The sequence below is a fragment of the Patiria miniata genome, unplaced genomic scaffold (genome assembly GCF_015706575.1).
Source record: "Patiria miniata isolate m_02_andy unplaced genomic scaffold, ASM1570657v1 HiC_scaffold_27, whole genome shotgun sequence".
NCBI classification, from domain to species: domain Eukaryota; kingdom Metazoa; phylum Echinodermata; class Asteroidea; order Valvatida; family Asterinidae; genus Patiria; species Patiria miniata.
The window spans coordinates 417031-442091 of record NW_024037066.1 but is presented as its reverse complement, the minus strand read 5'-3'; the positions used below and the strand labels follow the sequence as shown (position 1 = coordinate 442091).

At 41.0% G+C, this 25061-nt stretch overlaps 1 protein-coding gene across 1 annotated transcript; it reads left to right on the top strand.

Moving 5' to 3' along the window:
* Positions 1-683: 683 nt before the first annotated feature.
* LOC119734538 (ankyrin-3-like) lies at positions 684-25061 on the top strand. The gene is made up of 5 exons (XM_038208074.1): positions 684-905; positions 17256-17456; positions 22281-22379; positions 23793-23894; positions 24918-25061. Exons 2-5 carry the CDS (start codon positions 17373-17375, stop codon positions 25059-25061), a joined length of 429 nt encoding a protein of 142 aa, XP_038064002.1. The 5' UTR covers positions 684-905; positions 17256-17372.

The window sequence follows — 25061 nt, the reverse complement described above, 5'->3', positions numbered from 1 at the left end:
CAAAAATTAAAACAAAATCATGTTTTCATTAGGGTTGCAGTTGTTCGTGGTAATGCTGTATAAAAGTTGAATATTCGTTATTGTCAATTGAGTTGTACCCAAAAGCGAACTCCAAAATACCTCAGCTCAGGACGGGTTGAAGTCCGAATGACCTCGACTTTATCTTAATCCAAGCGTGCTCAAGTACTAACGAGCCCAAGTCCGAGTTGAAGTTCGAATGACTGTTACAGTGCAACCGACAAGTATATAATTCTTTTCGCCGATCATGTGTTTACTGCGTTCCGCTGTTTATTGTTTTATTTTGTATATACCTGTGCACCCCGCCATAAATGAAATCGTCCGAAAGTTTTAACCAATAACGTGTCAGTCAGTCCCGCGTAGACTTTACTCATTCACTTAGAGCTAAGGTGTTCGTGGAGTGTTAAAAAAAACCCTTCTATCTTACGCAACAGCATTTGTACAAGGCCATGGTAATTGTCAGAGAACGCCCACCCTAATTGTTGAACAAACACGTCAGTCAGTAAAGAATAGATCGTTTTGTACTTTTCGGAAACGCCGTTTAGGGCCTTTTGTGTGTGGTTTGTTGGAGTTTATTTTGTTGTGAGAGAGATAGAGATAGAGAGAGGCGGAAGACATTTTGACTCGTTCGAGAAAAGACAGACTTTTGGAGAGCGACCGTGTGCTTGAGAGACCGGTTGTAACTTCCCTTGCATCAGATATCTGAGAACAGCAGATCATAGCCTTTGTGGATCCGTTTGATCCCTATGGGAAGAGAGACGGAAATTCAGTCCGTATCTAGAATTTGGTAAATTCAGGCCGAATTCCAGCCGTAAAACTGTCCCGGTCGTCTTTGACATTTCCTGGCAACAGTTCGCCTCCCCAAGAAAGCTGCACAGCAAATTACCGTAAGTATATTAAATTTGTGATTTTCCTGGCTATTATATCTAAGTTCAAGTATGTCATGAACTGAGTTACAGCCTTAAAGATTGGTGATAAGAATTATTAAGTTCATTGTGAAATAACGATTTTGTTTGAACAATTCCGAGGAGACTGGAGTGAGAATTTTGATAATATGCAATTGTGAAAATCGAATTTGACGATATGACAAACTAGATCAGAATCTATGTAGATATTTGAGAACTAGGAAGGTTTTGGATTTATATTGATTATAGATGGCCTTTTTGTTGAGAGTATTCCCCTGTCGACTCTAACACCGACTGGAGAAGAAGTCTACCACTGAGGTACTGTAGACGTAGAGTCTTTACTGAGGCGTAGCCGGCCGAGTCCTATGACTTGTGCCCACCTCGGTCTTGCGAGCCCTCAGACGCTGGGAACTCCAACGCATTAAAATTTGTAGAAACTGGTAAAAGGGAAGTGCCGAACTATACATAATTAAGAGAAGTCTGGTAACGGAGTTACAATTGGAAACAAATTGAAAGTGTCTGATTGACTGAACAGTGTTTTTTTTTTTGGATTTTGTAATTAATTGATTGAACGTACTTTTTATGATCCTTGTCATCGATTGATGTAATAATTTGGAAGTGATTTAACTGATTAATTGAATATAAGTGTTTTTATGATCTTGTCATTGATTGATTATATAAGTTGGAAGTAATTCACCTGATCTGAAGTTGAATTGGGAATCTTCTTCCAAGATCAAGAGTGTGATTTAAATTGAAGAATTTGATTATAAGATTTTGCTGTACATAATTATAGTGCTCAGAACTTGGAGAGTTGTAAATATATTTGGAAATATTAGAAGTTTGTTCTTTCTTGTCATTTATTGTGTCTGTTGGTGTGTCCTATAGGATCCGGGGTTACCATTCCCAATTTTTAGAATTAGCCAAATTTTGGAGTGGTGATAATGACCTCGACTTTATCTTATTCCAGGCGTGCTCAAGAACTAACGAGCCCAAGTCCGAGTTGAAGTCCGAATGACCTCGACTTTATCTTAATCCAGGTGCGCTCAAGTACTAACGAGCCCAAGTCCGAGTTGAAGTTCGAATGACCTCGACTTTATCTTATTCCAGGCGCGCTCAAGTACTAACGAGCCCAAGTCCGAGTTGAAGTCCGAATGACCTCGACTTTATCTTTATCCAAGCGTGCTCAAGAACTAACGAGCCCAAGTCCGAGTTGAAGTTCGAATGACCTCGACTTTATCTTAATCCAGGCGTGCTCAAGTACTAACGAGCCCAAGTCCGAGTTGAAGTCCGAATGACCTCGACTTTATCTTAATCCAAGCGTGCTCAAGTACTAACGAGCCCAAGTCCGAGTTGAAGTCCGAATGACCTCGACTTTATCTTAATCCAGGCGTGCTCAAGTACTAACGAGCCCAAGTCCGAGTTGAAGTCCGAATGACCTCGACTTTATCTTAATCCAGGCAATCTCAAGTACTAACGAGCCCAAGTCCGAGTTGAAGTCCGAATGACCTCGACTTTATCTTAATCCAGGCGTGCTCAAGTACTAACGAGCCCAAGTCCGAGTTAACTGGATATAATTCAAGAATATTTTGCATCACCTGCCGCAACTGCCACATCATTATTGTTGGTTCTCGAGTCAGGATTACTGTAATGTCCAAAATGTAAAACGACATGGGCGTCAATCGGTGGGCGTCAATCGGTGGGGACGGGGGGGGGGGGGGGAACATGTCCCCTATATTAGCTCAGTAGCTGTTTAATTACTCCAAACTCGAAAATGATGTTTAAATGATGATCATAAGCAGGCCCCAGACCCCACGCCGTAAGGGCTACTATTTCTGATCAAGGTATGTCCCCCACTATTTTTTGAAACGCAATTGACACCCTTTTCCTACGAACTATTTTTGTTTTGTCCGTTTAGTTTGTTTGTTGTTGTTGTTTTGTTGGTTTATTTCTTTTATAGGCCTTAGTCGCCGGAACACTGACAACCGCGATGATTGAGTACATAAGATTCTGGGAGGGGCAACATTAAAATTGCACCAACATGCACCAATGCCACCCATAGGGGGAGAATTATTTTTGGACCCACTTTTAAGTGGAACAAACTTTTGTTGGCCCCCGAAAAAGTGTTCTGGATCAGCCCTTGAATGACCTCCAGTTTGTACTAGTTGGCTAGCTCAAGAACAAAGGAAGTCAAGTCCGAATGAGCTGAATCCAAAACCAACGGGGTCTTAAACGTGAACCTTACTACGTAACGGCGTGGACTGCTGCAGCACAACAGGTGCGTTCTCAATCATCACTCTTGGACAGTGTGCGCTGTGTAACATTATCTATGGCGTGATCTGCAAAATCGTTGTTACCTAATACACCTGCATTTATTATCATTTGTTTGAAAAGTTTAATTGATGGACAAGCCTCAATCAATTTACTTCCTTTCAATTTGTTTAATCTACGTGGACAGCGATCCCTAAGGAGGGGATGAGATGATATGGCCACTCAAATGTTCATTTATTCATTTTATTTTTATTTTTTTCATCGGGGACGCAACCGGCAAGATTTTACACCTGCACATAAATGTTCTATGTAATAACCCAAAATACAAATCACACGCCAAAATATATGAAAATGCCTTACAATATCGTTCTTGGAGTCTATATACTTCATTTCATTGTAATTGCAAACCCGGGATTCGAACTCCGGACCGTTCGTATGCCAAGCGAGAGTCTTTTAAGACTGGTTAAAACCACAAGCCAACGCAGCTTGCGCGGCCGCGCGCACTGAAAAATGACGTACGTAATGATACACGTACACCTGCATGTTAACATAAACATGTACATCTGATCATTAGTCAAGCCACCCAAACATTCTTTACCCCAGATGCCTGCGTGATAAACATTAACTGCCATAGATCTCTGTGATAATTGTGTCCACCTTAAACAAAATACATTACTACAATACTCCCGACTATCCAAGTACGTATGTACTGTAGCAACCTCGTCTCCAGGGTGTCGAGCAGTACGCGCCCACCATTACCTGCTCTCTCACCCTGGTATTGAGTCATTTGCATGTGCAAGATTTTTGAACACGTATGCAAATTAGGAGTAGTCTGGTGCCTGCCTGTGCGTTACATTTGCGTTTGTCTTTGTATGCGGTGTCTGGTAAAAAACAGAATCAATTCGTCGCAAAGCGAGCATGGCGTGAGTTACGAAAACATGATTTTATTTTATTTAAACTGTTACGATCTTAGACAACATCCAGTATCACATTTCATATTAATATTAACAAACTGGAAAGAAAATGAATATTTTCGAGAAGGCGTGGACGAATGATCGCGAAAACACGTACTGCACTTTGTGAATAACAACACCAAGTACACGATATAAATCCATTTCTAGCCAATTGCGGTATCGAATCAGGATGCAGGAAGGAAGTTTCCTATCCAGGGTTTACTATTGGAAACAACGTTGGAAAGAAAGTAAGCACTGGGGACGAAGATTGGTACTGTAGATATACGACTTTGAGAAATTGACCTTTAGCATGGCGTCGCCCGACATACGTGTATAATTACGTCATCACGACGACACTTTAAACACGATCACACGTATAATGCTTTCTTGGTTTGTGTTCAAGTTTAGACTTGATCCGATAAAAAGCAGTGCGAAATTTCCGAAGCAGAAAAAAAATGTAAATGTTAATGTTAAAAATCAGCCATCATGACGTAACTTCAGATTTTGCATTACAATAACCTCTGAGTGTCTGCCGAGTTTCTTGTCGATTCGACCTTGGCTTGTATGTGTTGTGAAAAATGAAATATTTGATGACGTCATCATAACGTCATAATTTATCACTTTTTTGGGAAGTTTGTAGGCCTATGACCTTACAAAGCTATATTTTAATATATATATTTATTTTAATTTTATGGGTTTTGTTTTGTTTATTGCTTTTATTTTTTAAATAAGAAAGAGAGATAATCATATCGAGGTCGAAAATGTTGCCACTTTTTACCACGTGACTGGCCGATATAGCGCAGCGTGATTTTTCGCGTGTTTTGTTTTGTTCTGTTTAGTTTGTTTGTTGTTGTTGTTGTTATTTAGTTAATTTTTTGGTAAGTCGCAGAAACAACTGACACCCGCAAAGACTGAGTAATGAGAAAATGAGATTCTCGGAGGGTAGCATTAAAATTGCGCGACCATGCACCAATGCCATGAAGATTCCTAGTGCCTCTTCGTGATGTTTGGACCCATTTTTCGGGGAATAAAGGTTTGTTTGCCCTCCCCCCCCCCCCCAAAAAGTTCCGGATCTGCCCTTGAATGACCTCGAGTTTATACGAGCTAAATCCAAAAACAAACAGGGTCCAAAATGTGAACCTATACCAAAAGCGTGGACTGCTGCAACTACAGTGTTGTAGTCGAGACCGGATAGTCCGAGACAGAGACCAAGACTGAGACCTGAAGTTGCGAGACTGAGACCGAGACCGAGACCAGCCCCTTCAAGGCGGACGGAGACCGAGACCGAAATGGTCCGCGACCGAGACCGAGACCGCGGATAATTAATAACAATAATCTAAATAAACAACAAGACACTAATTATAGCTGAGCAGTCTGTCCTTGAGATGTTGATGTTCATGGGGATTTGAAGGAAGTGATTGAAAGTTAGGAATCACTTGTACCTGCTTATTTGTGTCATGCGAGTGCTCTTCGTATTTGCTTCATGCCAAAAATTACAACATGGCAACAGAATTTGTTATTGTCACAATCAATTAAAAAAATTGGAAGCAACCTGATTTAAAGAAGGGGAAAACCTTATATAAAACTCCATATATTTTTGCCACTTTAAATTTTTTTTTTTTTACAAATATTGTTTAACTACTATAAAGTGTAAATCTGATGAAGAAACTCTAACTTAGGAGTAAACTTGACAAAAGTAAAAAAGTTAAAGGTGGATATTTCATCTGTTATAGGAACTCGGACCCTAAACTTCACAGCCACCCCTTGGTTTCAGCAATGACCACTAACGGATATTTAAATGCAACTTTAATTTTACATTGGACCTCCTTGTAAACCTGATTCGAAAACAATTTGGAGCAAGAAAATTTTGATTTATTTCAGTCATGGAATATAGATTTTTACATGTAGACCAAAAAATTGAGAGATGGTGGCCGGATATGGATTGATCTGGCCCCCCCCCCCCCCATCCCTCTTTGTGATTCTCCTTCCAACCCTGCATGTTTGTGTGTCCCCTACATGTTTGTTTCTTGTTCATCTGTCATTTACCTCTGAAGAAGGCCTGGCTAAGGCTGAAATGTAATGCCACTTTATTTTTGTTTAATGTCAATAACGCTACATAATATAGAAGATTGATGAACCATATTTGCCTGATCTATCTTCTGTTATTCAGCCCGCCGTCATCATCGTCATTAGCCTATTTGAGAATATGGCCGACACAATAGAATGGCGCTGTCACAAACTGAATGTGGTGGGCGAGATGTACTTTTGGGATTCATGGCTCAGTTCGCACGCCTCTCTGTGTTTTGTACCGTGCCAGCGTATCGCCTGGATCGGCTACTTTGCCGGGCGATTTACTTCGTGTCTTCGTGTGATTCGTGGCTCCGGATGATTTGTTGGTTTAATTTTACTCACAAAAATGAAATTTTCTGTTATTTGAGCATTTTGGAGGCCAACAATTGGAGGGTTTAAGAAACAGAAGGTTGGCTGCCGTGCGTTGTGTGATGTCGTATAGGCCTACCGTTGTGAAAGAATCGGACCCTTAAACTGAGCTACTTGGGGCGTAGGAATACAGGTTTTTTTTAACGGCGGTGGGATATTGGATTACTTGTAGAGGTGATCATTTCTGGATTGATATTTCATTCCTGAAAGTGACCAATAAACGTCTAAGAATTGAACATAATGACAGGCTTTTAAAATAACTTATACTTTGATGTGTACACGAAACACGCACGTACCTAACGAGTCGGGAGTATTTGGCCTGACATTTTTTTTTTATTTAAGTGGCCATATTTGTAATTATTGCAGGGATTTTCGACAGTTAATGTATATCGCGCAGGTATCTGGGGGTAAAAAATGTTTGGGCGGCTTGATTAATGATAAGATAGACACGTTGATTTTACGGACGTCATTTTTTCAGTGTGCGCGGTCGTGCAAGCTGCGTTGGCTTGTGGTTAAGGCTCTCGCTTGGCATACGAACGGTCCGGAGTGCGATTCCCGGGTTGGCAATTGCGATTCTTTTTTCTTGTTTTTAGGTGGATCCTCTTTTCGGTCACAAAATAAGTTTCCTTTGTCTGATTCGGGCCTCCAAAGTATTTTTCTTTATTTGTTTAAACTCATAAAAATTATAAAAAGATTGGAAATCCGTTTAAAATCACTTGAAGACGCCATCATGACGTCTCTCCACTGTTCATTTTGAACTCGTGCCCGAGTATTCACCAACAAAGTTGTAAGCCAATGCGGCTTGTGGTTCTGTAGATATACGACTTTGAGAAATTGACCTTTAGGATGGTGTCGCCTATTAAACATGTGATGACGTCAACACGACGACACTTGACAACTCATTTTGCCAATGAATCGGAGCAACGTAAATAAAGAATTTTAGTCTTTGTTTTGAAATGAATGATTCTTAGTCATGGACGCAATTGCGGTGATCCAACCTTACTGACAATGCCCAAGTTCATAACTTTCAAGTACTAACTCATTCTAGTTTGGGGTGGGGATGATAAACCATGTACATCTACTTTAAGGAATAATGCTTAATTACCCCTTGGTATAAAGTAGTTATTGGACAACGTTATTGTGCTCCTGACTGACTGACAACACACCTGGTTTTTTTTATGAATCATACAATGAAACCGCTGGTCACGTGTCACCAGGTAATTTTTTTTTTTGAACGAAATTACTGTTAAAATGACAAACACGAATTTAGTTTACGTGGCAGGGATTTTTGTGGTTTCTGCTGAACACACAAAATGTAGCCGTTGAGATACAAAATTATATTGGGGCTGCCACGCCAAAACATTTTCTGTCAAAGTATTGAACCGTCTAAGAATGTGTGGTCGGCTCCAGTTGGGATGTCCTAGACCTGTTACTTATCAATGATAAATATAAATGATGCACATGCGCATAAATGGTCTTGAGGCAAGAAGCGAAAATGGTCCATCGAAATTTTACAGGGGCACAAACATTCGGGAATTTTTTTTTCTCAATTTCTCCAAGGATTTCTCGTTTTTCTCTTGATGCACAAAATGAAGACTTAAATAATTGCCTTCGTCCCGAGCACACGAGGGCGAAGGCAATCAGCAGGGCTCCTTTCCGCACGAGTGACAATGAGTAACTGTGCACTTCGGTGTTCCATCTCCAAATTACGGGCTGAACACGGTGATGAATCGCGCCGGGCTGAACCGCGGGCTGAATTACGGGCTGCGGGCCACAAACGATGTCACCGTGCATGGACAGTCACATTGACCGGGCACTGGACCTACAGGCACGGCGGGAGCCACACGAAAAATCACGCTGCGCTAAATATACCGGTCAGCGCGGGGGCGGCGAAACCGGGAGGGGGGGGGGCTGGGGGACTTCCCCCACCCAGATTTACCCAAGTGCCCCTTTTGCGGACATAAATGTGCCCCCTCGTGGCCCTCGAGCATTAATGTGCCCCCTCGAGATGAAAACAAAACTGGCCATAAAGTTTCTGATAATTTGTTATCCCTAACCATTTCCCAAAATGGTATAGAGAGTTCTGATATGAACGAGGAATATGAAAACCAAGCCCCAAAACCCTTACAATGCGCCAAAAAGTGGCATCAGTGTCGTCAATCACCATCGAAAGATACAATTTGATAATTAACCTTGGAAAATATTTGTTACATTTTTTTTTTCATTTAATGGGCTTTGTTTTGTTTTTTCTTTATGTAGGGATCTGGGAATTCCCCTTTAAAAACTTACGTAGGCGCCATAAGTTTAATGACGTCATTGACTCGTGGTTGCTAAGTGCGTTCGGAAACTACATAGTAACATCAAAAACGTTCTTATAATTTCTCAAACTTTATTCCTACTACTTTATTGGGCATGTATAAGTTTGCAGAATACATTAATAGTTTTCTCATAATGTTAAATCATTCCAGAAATGTGATCTTTTACTAAAGTAAATCTGGTTTTTGTGCTTCGGACTTCTTCGGGTTTTTCCGGAAGTAAGTGGCCTACGTGCAGGATTTGCACGTCCTTTTTTCCTTTTCTTCGGACAATGCCGTTGCATGATGTGAGCCAGATTCACGTCAAAAACCTTCTTTTGCAAACTAAAAACCTGAAGGCCCGTACCTGAACAGCCCAGCAACTGGAGTGAAGTGCTACATAGCTGCTTTTGAAGTCATTTAAGCAAAGATTTGAAGACGTCGGGTTTTTTTTTTGTATTTCTATTGAAATATTGTATCTCAACTGAGCTTCATCACTCATCAATAAATCAACCAAATTAACTAATGACAGAAACCGATGAGAAGTGTCTGATGATTGTCCATGCTTAGCGATTGCCTCCCATCCTCCTTAACTGGTGGACGAGTCCCCCCCCCCCCTCTTATTAAGACAGCAGGGCCGACCACTACATTTATTTATATGATAAGAAAGAGATAATTGTAAATATCGGGATCGGGAATGCTGCCACTTTTTGCCACTGACCGATATAGCGCAACGTGATTTTTCGCGTGGCGCCCGCCGGGCCTGTACGCCCAGTGCCCGGTCAACGTGACGGTTCGTGCACGGTGACATCGACATCGTTTGTGCCGGCGCAGCCCATGATTCAGCCCGCCGTTCAGCCCGGCGCGATTCAGCAGCGATTTGTCCCGTAGTTTGGTGGATGGTACCGCGAAGTGCAGTTACTAATTTTCACACGTGCGGAAAGGAGCCCTGCTGGTTTCCTTCGCCAATAATTTAAAGAACCAATTTTAACAAAACCCATTTTGGCCAGAAATTAATGACTATGACGATTTCAGGGGCTTTTCTAAAGAGAAAAACGAAGAATCCTGGAGAAATTGAGGGAAAATGACCCAAATGTTTGTTACCCTGTACATTTTGTAATTGACCAATTTTGCTTTTTGCCTCAAAACCATTTTTTTTTAGGGCCTAAATTATTATTTAACAGTGAAAATGTTGATTGGGTAGCTTGTTTATACTTTGCATACATTTAATTGTTGAATAATTACTTCGTCATTTTGAATGCATATACCGAATTCTTGGACCATGTGGCTCGCTTTAATATTTCTCTTGGGGTTTATAAGCAAGATGAGATTGGAATTGAGCAGATTCTGAGATGAGATTCCGAGGAGAAGGCAGAGACCAGCCTCGATGATTTTGAGAAATAATTCGTGTGAAGTTACCGATATAGAGAAGCCAAAGGAGAGGGCTCAGCCAGACTGCTACTTTAGTGAATTTTAATGCTTGAGCTATTGTACGTTTATTGCATTATTTGTTTTATTTACGAAAAGTTACAGTGGAAATTTGTACATTTTGTATGTAAAGATAGAAAGCAATTTGATTATACTTTGCTGGAATTAAAAATCCGAATAATCGTTTTGTTTATGAACGCAAATTTCAATGAAATTTGTACTTGTTGCATGAAATATCCCTAAAATCGTCATAGGCGTTATTTTCTGGCTTTAATGGTTTTTGGGGTCACAAAAAAAAACTTTAAAAATTGCTTTCGTCTCGTGCGCACGAGGTCGAGAAAACAGCAGGGCTCCTGTCTGCACGAGTGCCAGAAATAACCGTTTGCTTTGGGGTACCATCCACCAAATTTTGGGCCGAACCTCATACTCAGTGCAGAATTGCGCCAGGCGTCACAAAAGCTGAATTACGGGATACGCCGGCACAAAATGATTTCACCGTGCACTGACGGTCACGTTGACCGGGCATCGTGTGTACAGGCCCGGGCACAGGCCACGAGAAAATCACGCTGCACTATATCGGTCAGCGGCAAAAAGTTGCAACATTCTCGTCAATCACAACCTTTGACTCTCGATGGTATTTCAAAACCCGACATCTGAAAAGATGATCGCTATTGTTTTGTAGTTGAACCGGGAATCTTCCAAGCATGTATATTTTTCGCACCGTTGCGGAAAGGAACCCTGCTGATAGTCGCCCTTGTGCGCACGGGACAAAAACAATTTTTGAAGATTATTTTTCGTGCCCCCCCCCCCCCCAAAAAAAAAACCCCAATGAGACCAGAACTGAGACCAGAAAGTTATGCCTATGACGATTTTAGGGCCTTTTCTAAATTAAAAAAATGACAAATCCTGGAGAAATTGAGAGCAGATGACATAATAAAACCTGGTAGAACTTGGACATGGGTTCGAAGATGTAATGGATTTTGTGACGTCATCATGACGTCATCAGATATCAAATTACAAGCGATTTAAGGGCAGACTTAGACAAAATACTTTTAACTCTCTCACACAAACTGAATCTGAGTGTCGTTATCGTTTGTCGCGAGGTGGTAGACGGTGCCTTCAGCAACATTTTCTTCCCGGGCACAAAACCGCTTGACCTTCACTTTCGGTGTTATTGGAAGTGCAATGAAAATTGAATTTAACTCAAAAATGGAAGCATTTTAGTACAGACAAGTAATTTGTGAAATTCAGTGTTTAGTGGGAAATGCCAAACACCAAGAAAAAAATGATGGCGATTTCACCGGAAAGGGCACCCTTTAGTGGCACATAAAATAGAGATTGACTTTTTAAATTTAAAAACCATTTTGTTAAACTTTTAAGGAATTGCCCCGCATTTGCGGACCTACGGACCGTCACAAGCACTACTAGTCACGGGACCAGGAAGCTACCCCAAGATCGCTAGATCAAGAAATACCGGCACGCAGTCGTTGGAGTATTATGTATATTATATCAATTGTGAATGAGGGTTGAGGAGTTTGATTGAGGAAACAAAGACAACAATTTGCGTTGAAATATGAACAAATATTGTATCACATCAAGAAATGCTTCGCCTTAGCTTTATTCTGAGTGTTGGTCAGTTCATCCATTAGGCGTGAATATATACAAGGGTCAAACTTTCGGGGTGGGCCTATCCAACCGATGTGACATCGAATGAAACATCGAATGAGACCGCTGACCACGTTTAGTTTTCAAACAATCACTTTACAGAGGTCAAATTATTTGGTGCCCGACAATAATTCAGTTCTTGCAGGGTAGAATGGCCCCGTTCCCCATCGGACTCGATAATGCCAGTATACCGACAGGGAGGATTTGTTTGGGGGCAAGACAAAAATCGAAATAAAATCCTGTTTTGATGAGGGTTGCAGTTTTTCGTTGTTATGCTGCATAAAAGTTAAATATTTGTTATTGTCAACGTGATAACCTGCAGTTAGCTATGACTAAATATGAAATGTTAAAACGAAGGCCTACCTTTCAAATTGGGGATGATATGACCAAGCCTTCCTCAAAATCTCAGATGTCCCGACAAACGAACTCCAAAAGACCTCAGGTCCGGATGAGTCCGAATGACCTCGAGTTTAACGAGCTAAAGTCAAGGCGTGCTCAGGTACAGACAAGCTCAAGTCCGAGTTGAAGTCCGAATGACCTCGAGTTTACTAGCTAAAGTCTAGGCGTGCTCAATCAGGTACAAACGAGCTCAAGTCCGAGTTGAAGTCCCAATGACCTGAAGTTTATACTAGCTAAGGTCTAGACGTGACCATACCATACTCTGGAGTTTACACGTACATTACTATACCTCATACATATTCATGATCGAGAACCGAACGTTCACTGGTCAATTCACCATCACGTGCCAGATGTTATTCTTGCTGTTTACCAAACGCGCGCGCGAGGATTCACGCACATTGTAAATACGCATGCGTAGTAGACTGTCGCATAGGTTACCCGTTGTCACGGTCTCACTTCTCCGGCGTGCTAGATTCTCCAAGTTGGACATTTTGCTTCAACACGCATGCACAAAATTGCGCAGTATAGTGCTCACTTTCGCCAACTTTATTTGTGTGCTGAGTTCTTTGGGGTTGTACTGGTGCACTTTTGTATACGTCACAGGGTACCATCGAATCCAGACCTAGCGCGCAATTAACTATAAACCAATATCCTAATAATAACCAAAAAGACTTGAAGGATGCGCATTTATTTTAAACCGTGGTTGAACGTGGTTACAAATTGGACATGCATGTGATGGACCGCGACCAAGCAAGGAACACGGTTCTTAATTATTCCTCAACGCACACGCAATGACGATGGGAACACAACTTAGAATGCTTGCAATATGACTTGACCCACAAGAAGTGTTACATAACGCATTCTTGGGTGTCCCTCACAGGCCGAGGAAAAGTTAGCACAGCGGACACATGAGCATGAATTGTGCTCATGTAACGTGCACTGTAACGTGCTCAATTACCCGCCAAATCCACCCGGAGAAGCTAGCACGCCGGAGAAGTTAGACCGTGACACCGTGCGACAGTCTACTACGCATGCGCTTTACAGAGCAATCGAGGAACTGTCGCACGGGTGCAGTACGCACGCGCGAACATAGCCCAGGAGAGATTCATGGTTGCATGGTTCGCGTAAATGTTAATTTCCAGAGCTCAATGATGCCGTACTGGAGAAAATTTATAGAACGTGTAAAGATGTCTCCTGTACAAAAGAAAGTTGTACACATTGCAAACATTTGTATTTACAACTGTAGTAACTGTATTATATTGCAAACGGATCGAACTAGTAATTGAAGTTGAATTTTTTGGTGAGCTGTACAAGTTTCCCCGAATTTTGTTTTAGGTGCATTATAATCAAACAAAATTCGGCAACTGAATATGTATGAGGTATAGTAAAACAAATATAACATGGTTTATTTCGGGTGGACAGTCGATATTAGCTCCCCTCGGTATTGGAAGTTGACAAACTAGTTCCCTCGGCTTCGCCTCGGGAACTAGTTTGTCAACTTCCAATTCCTCGGGAAGCGAATATCGACTGTCCACTCTCTAACCATGTTATATTTGTATATTGTTATACAAATATTAAGTGGCTCAGCGTGGAATGGGAGGAATATTATCGCAAGGTAAAGTCCAGATATTACCGAGCGATAATATTCCTCCCATTTCACAATTTAAAGCCACTCAATATTTGTTTTATATAACTGACATAAAGATCCTTGTCATTTGATATATTTGAACTTTTATTTCAATACAAACCTGGAGGAAAATGTATTTGTCTCTTCCAAACCACCCCTTCACGAAAATGTTTGAACCCAACGCTGTAGCGCTGGCTCTTTGGAACAATACGCGCTACGCGCAACGCTGAACGCGCACACCAGCATGCATTTGCACACAAATACCGCGTCATGATCCTAACTGTTGAATAGACCGCTTGCAGACGCGTTCGATAATTGACGCGCTAAGGCAAGCGACGCCATGTTATGGGACAAAATGTGCGTGGATAGATACGCCTGTCCCACAACATGGCGTCGCGCGCCTTCGCGCGTCGATTATCGAACGCGTCTGCAAGCGGTCTATAGTATTTCCCGTTCCCCATGGGCGGATAGTACTTTTTGAGCCATGGCATGAATGGGAGCAATAACGAATGCCAGGTGATGTGAGTTCCACCAATCAAATGACTAGGATCTGTATGTCAGTTATATAATAAATACTATCCCAGAAGAATTTTTCCAAAGTCTAGACATTTTTGCCCACATGTCTGCCCAGAAACGTAACCCACAACGAACGGAATTAAGTTACAAAAAACTGTGAATTGAAACCCATTTTGTAAAAACAAAAGCCACACACATTGGCTTTGAAACATCAGATGGAGCAGGATGAGGTTCATTTTATTTGTTTACACGATTCCAGTCATTTCACCATGGAAACGCAACTGAAAGTCATTCATAAAACATCACTCAGATATCAGTGTATGTTGTGTTGTACATTGTACCGCAAAGTGGTATTCATCCTGTTGCCGTACACGTTGCCATGGTAACTGCTTTATCTCTGTTCATTCCCAAAACGATTACGGGAGGAGGTACATTGTAAAACTTAATAATTGATTTTACTGCCAAAGCTGGCAAGCTGTATACTGTACCGGTACATGTACATGGACCGTACATTTATGCATGTGGGTTTTCGGTACATGTATGTTGAAAGAGGGGTTTCACATACTTATACATTTCAAGCTACGGCCTTTTTCAAAAGCTTGTAGACTTTATCTACAGGCTGAGTAAAAAAAACGCAGCCCAAATTGCAGGACCAATTTTTGAGTGAAGTTTTGCCTGTAGCACTTTCAAAAGCTCAGATTTTGAAAGGCCATTTAATGAGCTTCCTTGTAGTGTAAGAATTATTCAAATCACTTATGTACTTTTTAAGTTACAGAATTTTGAACACAAACATCGTTTTTAAGTTCTGTCCACGGATCATACAAAACGTAAGTGTTCTTTCATCAAAACGAAAACAATTCTCATAGGGATGCATGTGAATTGTTTTCGTTTTGCTGAAAGAACACTTACATGTATCTTTTTTATGGTCCGTGGACAGAACTTTAAAACGGTATTTGTGTTCAAAATGCCGGAAGTTGAAAAGTGCATGCGTGATTTGAATGATTCTTATACTAAAAGAAAGCTTATTAATTGGACTTTCGTATCCTAGATTTTGAAAGTGATACAGGCAAAACTTCATTCAAAAATTGGTCCTGCCATTTGGGCAGTGGCGCCCCCCAGTCGCCCCCCCCCCCCCCACTGAGATTTTGAGTTTCTAAAAAAATTATCATTGATCTACATGACGCCATGGGCGTCAATCCTGGGGGGACTTTTTGAAGGGTGGGGGACACAATATCAAATGTCCCCCCAGATTTTTGAACTCGTGTCTCGTTTACAGGGCCCTATTATGTACTACAATGTATCTTTTGCTTAGGAAATATTGGTTAAAGTGGTCAGAAATTGCCTCAGATAGCACCACAGAGCATTTAGAATCCAAAATTTAAGCGGGCCCCGAACCCCACGCCTAAAGCTCAGAATTCTGGTAGCTGATTGAATGACTCCAACCTGGAAAACAATGTTCAAAAAATTGTCTTATGCCTTTAGCTGAGAAAACCTCGAAAATTATGTTTAAATTATTATCTTTTGTGCTAAGATAATTATTGGTTAAAGTGGTAAGAAATTGCCTCAGATCACACCACAGAGCATCGAGAATCCAATTTTTTTCGGGGCCCTTGCGGGCCCCGAACCCCACGCCTATAGCTCAGAATACCGATATTCAATGACTCCAACCTCGAAAACGATGTTCAAATAATTATCTTTTGCTAAGAAAATATTAGTTAAAGCATGGAGGAAAGAGGTAAGAAATTGCTTCAGGTCACACCACAGAACATCTAGAATCAATGTTTTTTCGGGGCCCTTAAGCGGGCCCCGAACCCCACGCCGTAAGGGCTTCGCGCTTCGCGCTCGCATCAGTTCTGATCAAGGTATGTCCGCCCCCCCCCCACTTTTGAGAAGCGATTGACGCCCCTGCATGACGCCCCCCATGAAATGTTCCAGCCACCCCCCCCCCAGCGGCCCCCCCCCCCCCACTGAAAAATTCCTGGCTACGCCACTGCATTTGGGCTGCCTTTTTTTTTTTACTCACCTTGTAGCTTAACAATCAGACAGTTTCAGACATTTTTGAATAATTTAGTATTTGGTTAATAGAAGTTGGATTTGATTGAATATTGAAACATTGAAATTGAAATAAACACAATTATGAATATCATGAACATGTACCGGTATTGTTGATGTACCCTAACGTGGTGCGGCACCAGACGTGGCGCACTTTGATTTTTTGCCTCTAGTGCCTAAAGCAAAACTTTTACCTCGACTTTCACAGTGAGTGAAATCCCACCAAGCTCTAACCATTTTTTCATCTTTTTTAAAAAGGCTCACATATTTCAAGTATTCTAATACGTTACTCAGATATTGGGCGGATGATCCAATACTCAGGCTATTTTCATCACAGACTTTACAAAATAGAGATTTGTAGTGATTACTTTAACAATTTAAGGATGATATTAAATCAGTGTGCAAAAATCTTGCTAACCCATTAAATGGTATTGCATTGTACTACATTGTATTACATTGTGTTCCCAGAAGAATCCATAAAACCATCTACATTGTATGTTTGGGTGTTACATTGAGGAAACAGGAGGGTGGCTTCGGGTTAAATTGATGTTTAGTTGTGAACTTGCAATTATTTAAATCTTTCCCTCCATTTCATTTTAATATTTGCTTTAGCTGAGCTAGTTTAAGTTTAAGAATGTATGAACTCACATTTCTTAACCCCGCCCCCTACCCTCCCCCATTTCCATGACAGCTGGATCGGTCCCCGGTCCACATCGCTGCCGAGAATGGCCACACCTCTATCGTGGAGTTACTCGTCGACAAGTTCAAGGCTAACGTATCAGCGAGAACCAAGGACGGAAGTACGCTGATGCACGTCGCCTCCCAATGCGGCCACCCTGAGACTGCGCTGATGTTCCTCAAAAAGGGAGTGCCTCTACACATGCCAAATAAGGTAATTGGCCTCCCCCATAAAACGTGTGGCTGTGTTCTTAGGCAAGACACTTTACTGCAATTGTTGTTACCCAGAGACTGCGCCAATGTTCCTCAAGACATAGAGTGAATAAAGTGAATCTACATGTATGCCAAATACGGTACATGTACATGCATTTGGCCTCCCTCATAAAATGTATGGCTGTGTTCTTAGGCAAGACACTTTACTGCAATTGTTGTTATAACCCAGAGACTGCGCTGATAAAAAGGGAGTGCCTCTACACATGCCAAATAAGGTAATCGGCCTCCCCCTTAATATGTGTGGCTGTGTTCTTGGGCAAGACACTTTACTACAATTGTTGTTATAACCCAGAGACTGCGCTGATGTTCCTAAAAAAGAGTGTGCCTCTACACATGCCAAATAAGGTAATCGGCCTCCCCCTTAAAATGTGTGGCTGTGTTCTTGGGCAAGACATTTTACTGCAATTGTTGTTATAACCCAGAGACTGCGCTGATGTTCCTAAAAAAGAGTGTGCCTCTACACATGCCAAAATAAGGTAATCGGCCTCCCCCTTAAAATGTGTGGCTGTGTTCTTGGGCAAGACACTTTACTGCAATTGTTGTTATGACCTAAAGACTGCGCTGATGTTCCTTAAGAAAGGAGTGAATCTACACATGCTAAACACGGTACATGTACATGCATTTGGCCTCCCTCATAAAATGTATGGCTGTGTCCAATAAGCAAGACACTGTACTGCAATTGTTGTGATCACCCAGAAACTGCGCTGATGTTCGTAGTTCTGGGTACCTCACACCTAATAAACTGGGACCGAAGATACTGAGTGACAGTACAAGTCCTTATTTCCCTAACACTAAAAGTTCCCCACACGTCAGTCACTGCAAACACACATACATGTTAACTTCCTTTCCTTCGTTTTCCTATTTTTCTATTGAAATTTCAAACTGCATAGCGTTTTTCCTTCTGGAGCGTCTAAATTTCTATAAGACAGACATTTAATATTAATAATAATAATAATTGTGCTAATAAGTAGCGCTTTCCATCATATCAACAATCTCAAAGCGCTTTACAATTATTACCCCATTCATCAGGCCATGGGACCACGCGGCAGCCGATATCAGCGCTCAATCGGTCCTCGACCCTCACAGGTACCCATTTATACTCATGGGTGGAGAGAGGCAATTATAGTTAAGTGTCTTGCCCAAGGGCACAAACACCATGTTCCTGGACCATGGCATTCTACAGGTCTGTAGTCCATAATCTCGGTCTGTTCCTTTATCCTGCAAGAAACATTGCATACATGTAGATGCATTGTGTATGTACATGTACATCTCATGTCCTTAGGCAGGACACTAAGTTTCAATTTACATGTAAATGCACATGTACATGTAAATGTACATTATTCCAATGCTCAGATGCAGCAGTTGGTGCACACTTATGGGCCCTGTCACACTTCTGCGTATCCTAATTCCTTATGAGTTGCGCATTGATATTTTTTTCATACGCAGTCGTACGCACAATACGCACCTCATATGCATCTCTATCGTTTTGTGTAGGTTTTATGTACGCAGATATACACATGGTACGGCCCAGTACGCAGGATAGTTTTGGGGATGCACAAAACTACGCTGCGTACGCTGTTACGCAGGTCATAAGTTATAAATACGCAGCGCATCGGTCCCGCATCGGTCGAGTGCGTTACGAGTACGTAATGTGGTCGTGACGCACCCCGTCAGCATATGAACCGCCTGTATTGGACGTATACATAGCGTACTTGCAGCGCAGATGCAACGCACGCTGAACGGCGAGCGGCGGAAATGCGGCGGGAATACGCTCAGAAGTGCGTCAAGCATGCGGTCGGCATAAGTGGGGTGCGTCCGGAATACGTTCGGCATGCGCACTGCATACTGACCTATTCGCAGCCCAAAAAATAATGTTGTGCCCTGCATACGCAACTCATACGCAACTCGTACGCAATGGATGCGCTGAATTCGTTACATGTACGATAGATGTGCGTCGCACATAAGTCAAAGTAATCAAACAATTTCGACGTTAATTGAGCGTACGGCTGCGTATTGAAAAATTTTGATAAGGAACTCATAAGGAATTGGGTTACGCAGAAGTGTGACAGGGGCTTATATGAAAACGTATAGACAAAGAATGAATTTTTTAGGCCATGGCCAGATGTGATTAGCCCTCGTTGTGGCTTTATGAACAGCCCATTGTGATAATGACAAATTGACAGTAGCTTATTGGAGATTAATACAGTTACTCAATTATCTCTCTCCACCTGAATAGCGGGCATCAATTGTGCATGATATTAATTACGGTTCCATGACGACAGGTCATAATATTTCAGGAGGTAATGATCGGCTTATAATTTTTTTTGTCCGTTCTTTTTTTGTTCAATTGTGTTCCCTTTGTAAAGTATTGCCCCATAAATGAACATAACGTAATTTGTTTCCTTGAAAACCTATATTATTGAACAAAGATTAATACATCCGCCAGGCGACAGCAAAGGAATTAAATTGGTGTGTGTTGCATCCATTACGAATTAAATGATCAAATATTTAAGAGTTGCATCTCCCATTTCAAAGATCTACCGGAAAGCCAGATCGCTTTCTCTTCAAACTGTAGTTTGTCTCAAAGTCATCAATATTTTGCAACTGGAAACTTCAAACTTGCTCTTAATAGGGGTTAATTACAAATGTTATTACATAGACAAATCCGGCGGCAGCGATTCCCTGCGGTGGCGCAAGGCTCGTGCAAGTCACGCTCAGTTCGTACACACGCACTCCGGGCTCATGCACATGCGCGTGAGTGTGACACCACCACAGTAGAAGCTTCTCATTCTGGTCACCGGATTCCACTATAAGTGTACATGTACAAAATTATATTCATTTTCTCTGGGGTTTTTATTTTTATTTTTTTTATTTTTTTACCAATTTATTATTGTATTTTTTATTTTTTTACCAATTTATTATTGCTATGTGGTTTTTAATTTTTTGAATACAAAGCTTTGTTGCCCACTCCCAGCTGTTCAAATTTTTTTGTCTCTTAACGAATTTTCAATTTGTAAATTTTGTTTAAATGGAAAAACACTTTTGTTTCTATTTAGGATGTCTTCAACCCTCTAAAAAAACACACTTTAGTTTGGGGTCAATTTTGCACCCATAATGCACAAAAAGATATACATCTGAATTATTGTTGGGTAGCAAATAATTCACCATTTGTAAGGTAATTATTGCGTAACTAAACATGGGTGGATGTTTATTTTGTTTGATGTCTCATTCAAATTAATTTTAATCAGATTAATTTTTTGTTGCTAGACAAATTTGCAGTTTAAAAACAAAAGCTTTTGAGGGTGAAACATGAAGCATGGGGAGAGCATGTACACTGTATGTACCGGTAACAATGATCTGATACACCGTGCCCTCTGGAGAAATGCACACAATTGGGAACAAAAGTTGGTATACGTCTCCACACGGCGATTTCTATAGATGAATACGTCTCCACAAGGTTTCCACGAAATAGATCTATGGATTTCACTCAAAAACTAGGAATATCCAAGGCATGTTGATCCGTCGCAAATGGAAGAGTTTTAGAAAAGGAACATTAAGTCCGAATTTCAGCCAAGGAAGTTAATTCTGGTTAAAATAAGAGCATTTTGAAACTACACTTTCCAACTCGAAGACTTTACTACACGAGAACAAAGAAATGTCTCCAGAAGGAAACAAATTTCAGTATGTGTGTCCTTGAACCGTTAATACAGAGTGTGCCAAAAATAATGCAACATTCAGAAAACAAACAATTAAAACTTTCTTTTTTTTTCTTCAGTGAAATTAAATATTACATTAAAGCCTGACTACAGGTATTTCTCAATCCACTCCGTTTTACCCCATTCCATTTGGATCCCTAGATCCAGAAATACAATCAATTAAAAGTGAAAGGGTGTAAATCTTACTTGGGCCACTCTCACCTGTGATATCACCAACTTCAATGGCTATTCAATGCTTAACCCAGATTCAGCATGTCGAGGTGAGAGTGGCCCAAGTAAAATGTATGCTCTTTCACTTAATGAATTTACCCCAAATGGAATGGGGTAAAAAAGAGTGGATTGAGAAAAAGTCATATATAATTTCATTTTTGCAAACATCACAAAACGAAATGATCAAATTATCACAAAATACCTTACTGGATTGTTGGGAATGACAGTCTAAATCATCCTGTAAAATCTTGGCTCCTGGTGTGCTGACATTTAAAAAAAAAAAGGGTCTTTTTCCAACGCTGGTCGGCTGACCAGCGTTGGAGAAAACTGGCTTTTTTCAAAAACTGCGCCTAATTTTTCATAAGTAGTTTTAGTTTTCCGCGTTTTCTTTGCAAATTGATTACACATTTGTGAAGGGGTACAAGCCTGCTAGACTGATTCTCTGACCTCACAATTCCCCAAAGTCTATAAATTGCTCTGATCCATCTTAAGTGGGGTCAGGGATCCAGACTACAAGAACATGACAGGTTTTCTTGGTTTTTCCAGCATCTACAAGCCCAAAACATGAAACAAGTCAATTTAACAATATTTGCTATAACATACTAATCCTCCAAATCCATTTATTTCTGAAAATTGCAGCCAAAAAAAATGTTGTACATTCCCTTTTCCCTTTATGTAATGAAAACAGTTTTCATTATTTGTTTTCTGAATCTTGCGCTTTTTTGGCACACTCTGTTTGTGCCGAAGACGTCCTTGAACCGTTAATATGAGCAGTAACTATCATGTATTGTCTCTGAATTACAATGTGATGAGCCATTATTGTGTCTGTTAATTGCCAGGCTGGTGCTGTGTGTCTCCATGCAGCAGCGAAGCGTGGTCACGTGGCTGTAGTCAAGTCATTACTGCAGAAGGGAGCACTGGTCGACACCAAGACAAAGGTGTGAATATTTATCCGAGGTCTCCCTTCTAGTATTGTCTTTAATAGGTTTAAGTTGTATTTTTTTTAATGGCTGAAACTCCCATGATTTAATTTTGGATGTTGGAGATCGCTTCAAATATATAGAAATATTCAAAAATAATGCAGTGTGTACCACAATTAAAGGATCCATAAAAATGTAAAAAAAAAATTTGTATACGTTTCTTGTATTTGTGTCCTCTTTAACCTAATTTTCAATTTTCTTTTTGCCATTTTTAAGGGCATTTTTGTGCCTTTTTGGTTTTTATGCTATTGCAGTTTCCACACTCATGAGCAAGAGTTGCACTAAAACTTGCCAGAATTTTGGATACTTGGCTATCGTAAATTTTCTTTTCTTTGGCGAATCGTTGGCAGTAGGCCACGGGTCCTAGACCGAGGATAAATGACTGTTCTGAGCTCTAGTACAAAATGCACTGAGCGGACTTGTCTAGACGCGTCGTAACGGACATTAATGACCGTTGGCTTGTAATCGCGAATTTTCCAGGTGTGCCTTTGTGTTGGGTTTTTGCATGACATCTAAAACGGAAATATTCATAAAACTGTAAGCAAAACTACTCCTTATTTAAGATTTAATTGTTCCAAAATTGTTAAAAAATAAATACTTCAGGATACAGAAGATGGTATTGTGCAGTTTTTGTTGGCATACGGTAGATGAAGTATTTACCCAGGAAATAAACGTAAAATTTCGAGGAGAACACCGTTTACCCGAATTTCATTTTAAATTAGGTTTTTATTAAAAAGTTTTAGAGAAATGTGGTGTCGAACCGATGAAACAAAAACAACATTTCATTGTTCATTTTAAGGCTACAGATATTGTGCTCGGCATTACCATGGTTATGTAGTTATCACTTATCAGAATTCAATAATAAAGACCAAAAGCGTAGACTCATGAATATTCCAAAAAAAAAATAATTAGCTGGCTTGACAGACTTCGAGACCAGATCGGGTTAGAGCCTTGCAAATCTGAAAGCCACCGCGCGCAGTGGTCTTTGTTGAAAAGTATTCGTGGTATTTGCCACCAGTACAGGCCGTTATCACCCGTCTAACCAGGAGTTGGGCGAGTCGTTAATCCTTGTGTGTAGGGTCCGTGAGTAAGCCAGTGAGCAAAGTTTTCTCACAAATGTTTTCAATGACCAAATTTTGGGTTCACACTTTGAATTGAAAACTCCTAAACTGAACAGTGTTTTCCGTGCTTATTGGTCAGGAAAAGCATGGATTTTTAAAAAATAGGATTAACTAAAAAGGGATGTGAAGTAGTTTTCATGCAAAAAAGAGGAGATAATTGCACAAAATATGTTCCTAAGTACAATTCATGTCATGGGCCTTTAATGTGACTAATCTTTAAACCTTTTTCATGTGTGCTTTTTTCTTGTAGGATAACTACACAGCGTTACACATAGCAGTACAGCATTGCAAACCTCTGGTTGTACAGACATTACTGGGTCATGGGGCCCAGGTCCAACTCAAAGGAGGCAAGGTCAGTTGTATTTTAGCTTCATTCATCTTTAGTTCATTGGTTGCGGTACCCGCTGCTGTGTCGGATTAGTGGGGCTAGATGTTGCATGGTTTGATACGCGATAACTCGCCGCCACAATAACCTGCCACCGCGAGTAGGCGCTATCACGACCAACCAATATCCCTCCTGAAATCTCCCCCAGAAAAATGGGGGAAACTATTGGGCATGCCCGACTTGTGCAGGCAATTACGGTCCATTTTCAGTCCCACACATACTACTCACAGCAAAGGAGCTGACCAGTGACGTTGCACATCTTTGCACATCAGTGACGTCTTGCTGCATCTTTTATTGTACTTTAAGAAATTTGAGAGTTGGCTTCGGAACTACATGTACTATGAATTTTTTGAATTGCACACTGCATATATTATACCAAACAGGTGCGCGCGCATTACACAACCAATACGAATTAAGAATACGCCCTCTTGCTGCAGCAGGTTATCTTTCTGCAGCTCTTTCAGATTTCATTGAAGTTGCACTTTATAACAATGTTCAATATAAATAATGCGCATTCGCATAAATGGTTTTGAGGCAAGAAGCGAAAAAGGTCCATCGAAAATGTACAGGGGTACAAACATTCGGGTCATTTTTTCGCAATTTTTCCAAGGATTTCTCGCTTTTGTCTTGATACACAAAATGAAGACTTAAATAATTGCCTTCGTCCCGAGCACAAGAGGGCGAAGGCCGATCAGCAGGGCTCCTTTCCGCACGAGTGACAATGAGTAACTGTGCACTTCGGTGTTCTATCTCCAAATTTTGGACTGAACGCGGTGATGAATCGCGCCGGGCTGAATTACGGGCTGCGGGCCACAAACGATGTCACCGTGTAATGAACGGTCACATTGAGTTGCAACAGTGTCGTCAATCACTATCGAAAGATACAATTTGACAATTAACTTTGGAAAATATTTTGAAATTCTTTTTTAATTGTATGAACTTTGTTTTGTTTATTGCTTTATTTTTTTTTTATAATAATGACCGATATAGCGCAGTGAGATTGTTCGCGTGGCGCCCACCGGGCCTGTACGCCCAGTGCCCGGTCAACGTGACTGTTCGTCCACGGTGACATCGACATCGTTTGTGCCGGCGCAGCCCGTGATTCAGCCGGCCGTTCAGCCCGGCGCGATTTAG

What these genes read in the sequence shown, in the direction of transcription:
- LOC119734538 (XM_038208074.1), top strand. Translation starts at nt 17,373, where the DNA reads ATGCACGTCGCCTCCCAATGCGGCCACCCTGAGACTGCGCTGATGTTC. An exon ending in CTCTACACATGCCAAATAAG is followed by an intron (nt 17,457 to 22,280) that starts GTAATTGGCCTC and finishes GTTAATTGCCAG; the next exon opens with GCTGGTGCTGTGTGTCTCCA. An exon ending in TGGTCGACACCAAGACAAAG is followed by an intron (nt 22,380 to 23,792) that starts GTGTGAATATTT and finishes TTTTTCTTGTAG; the next exon opens with GATAACTACACAGCGTTACA.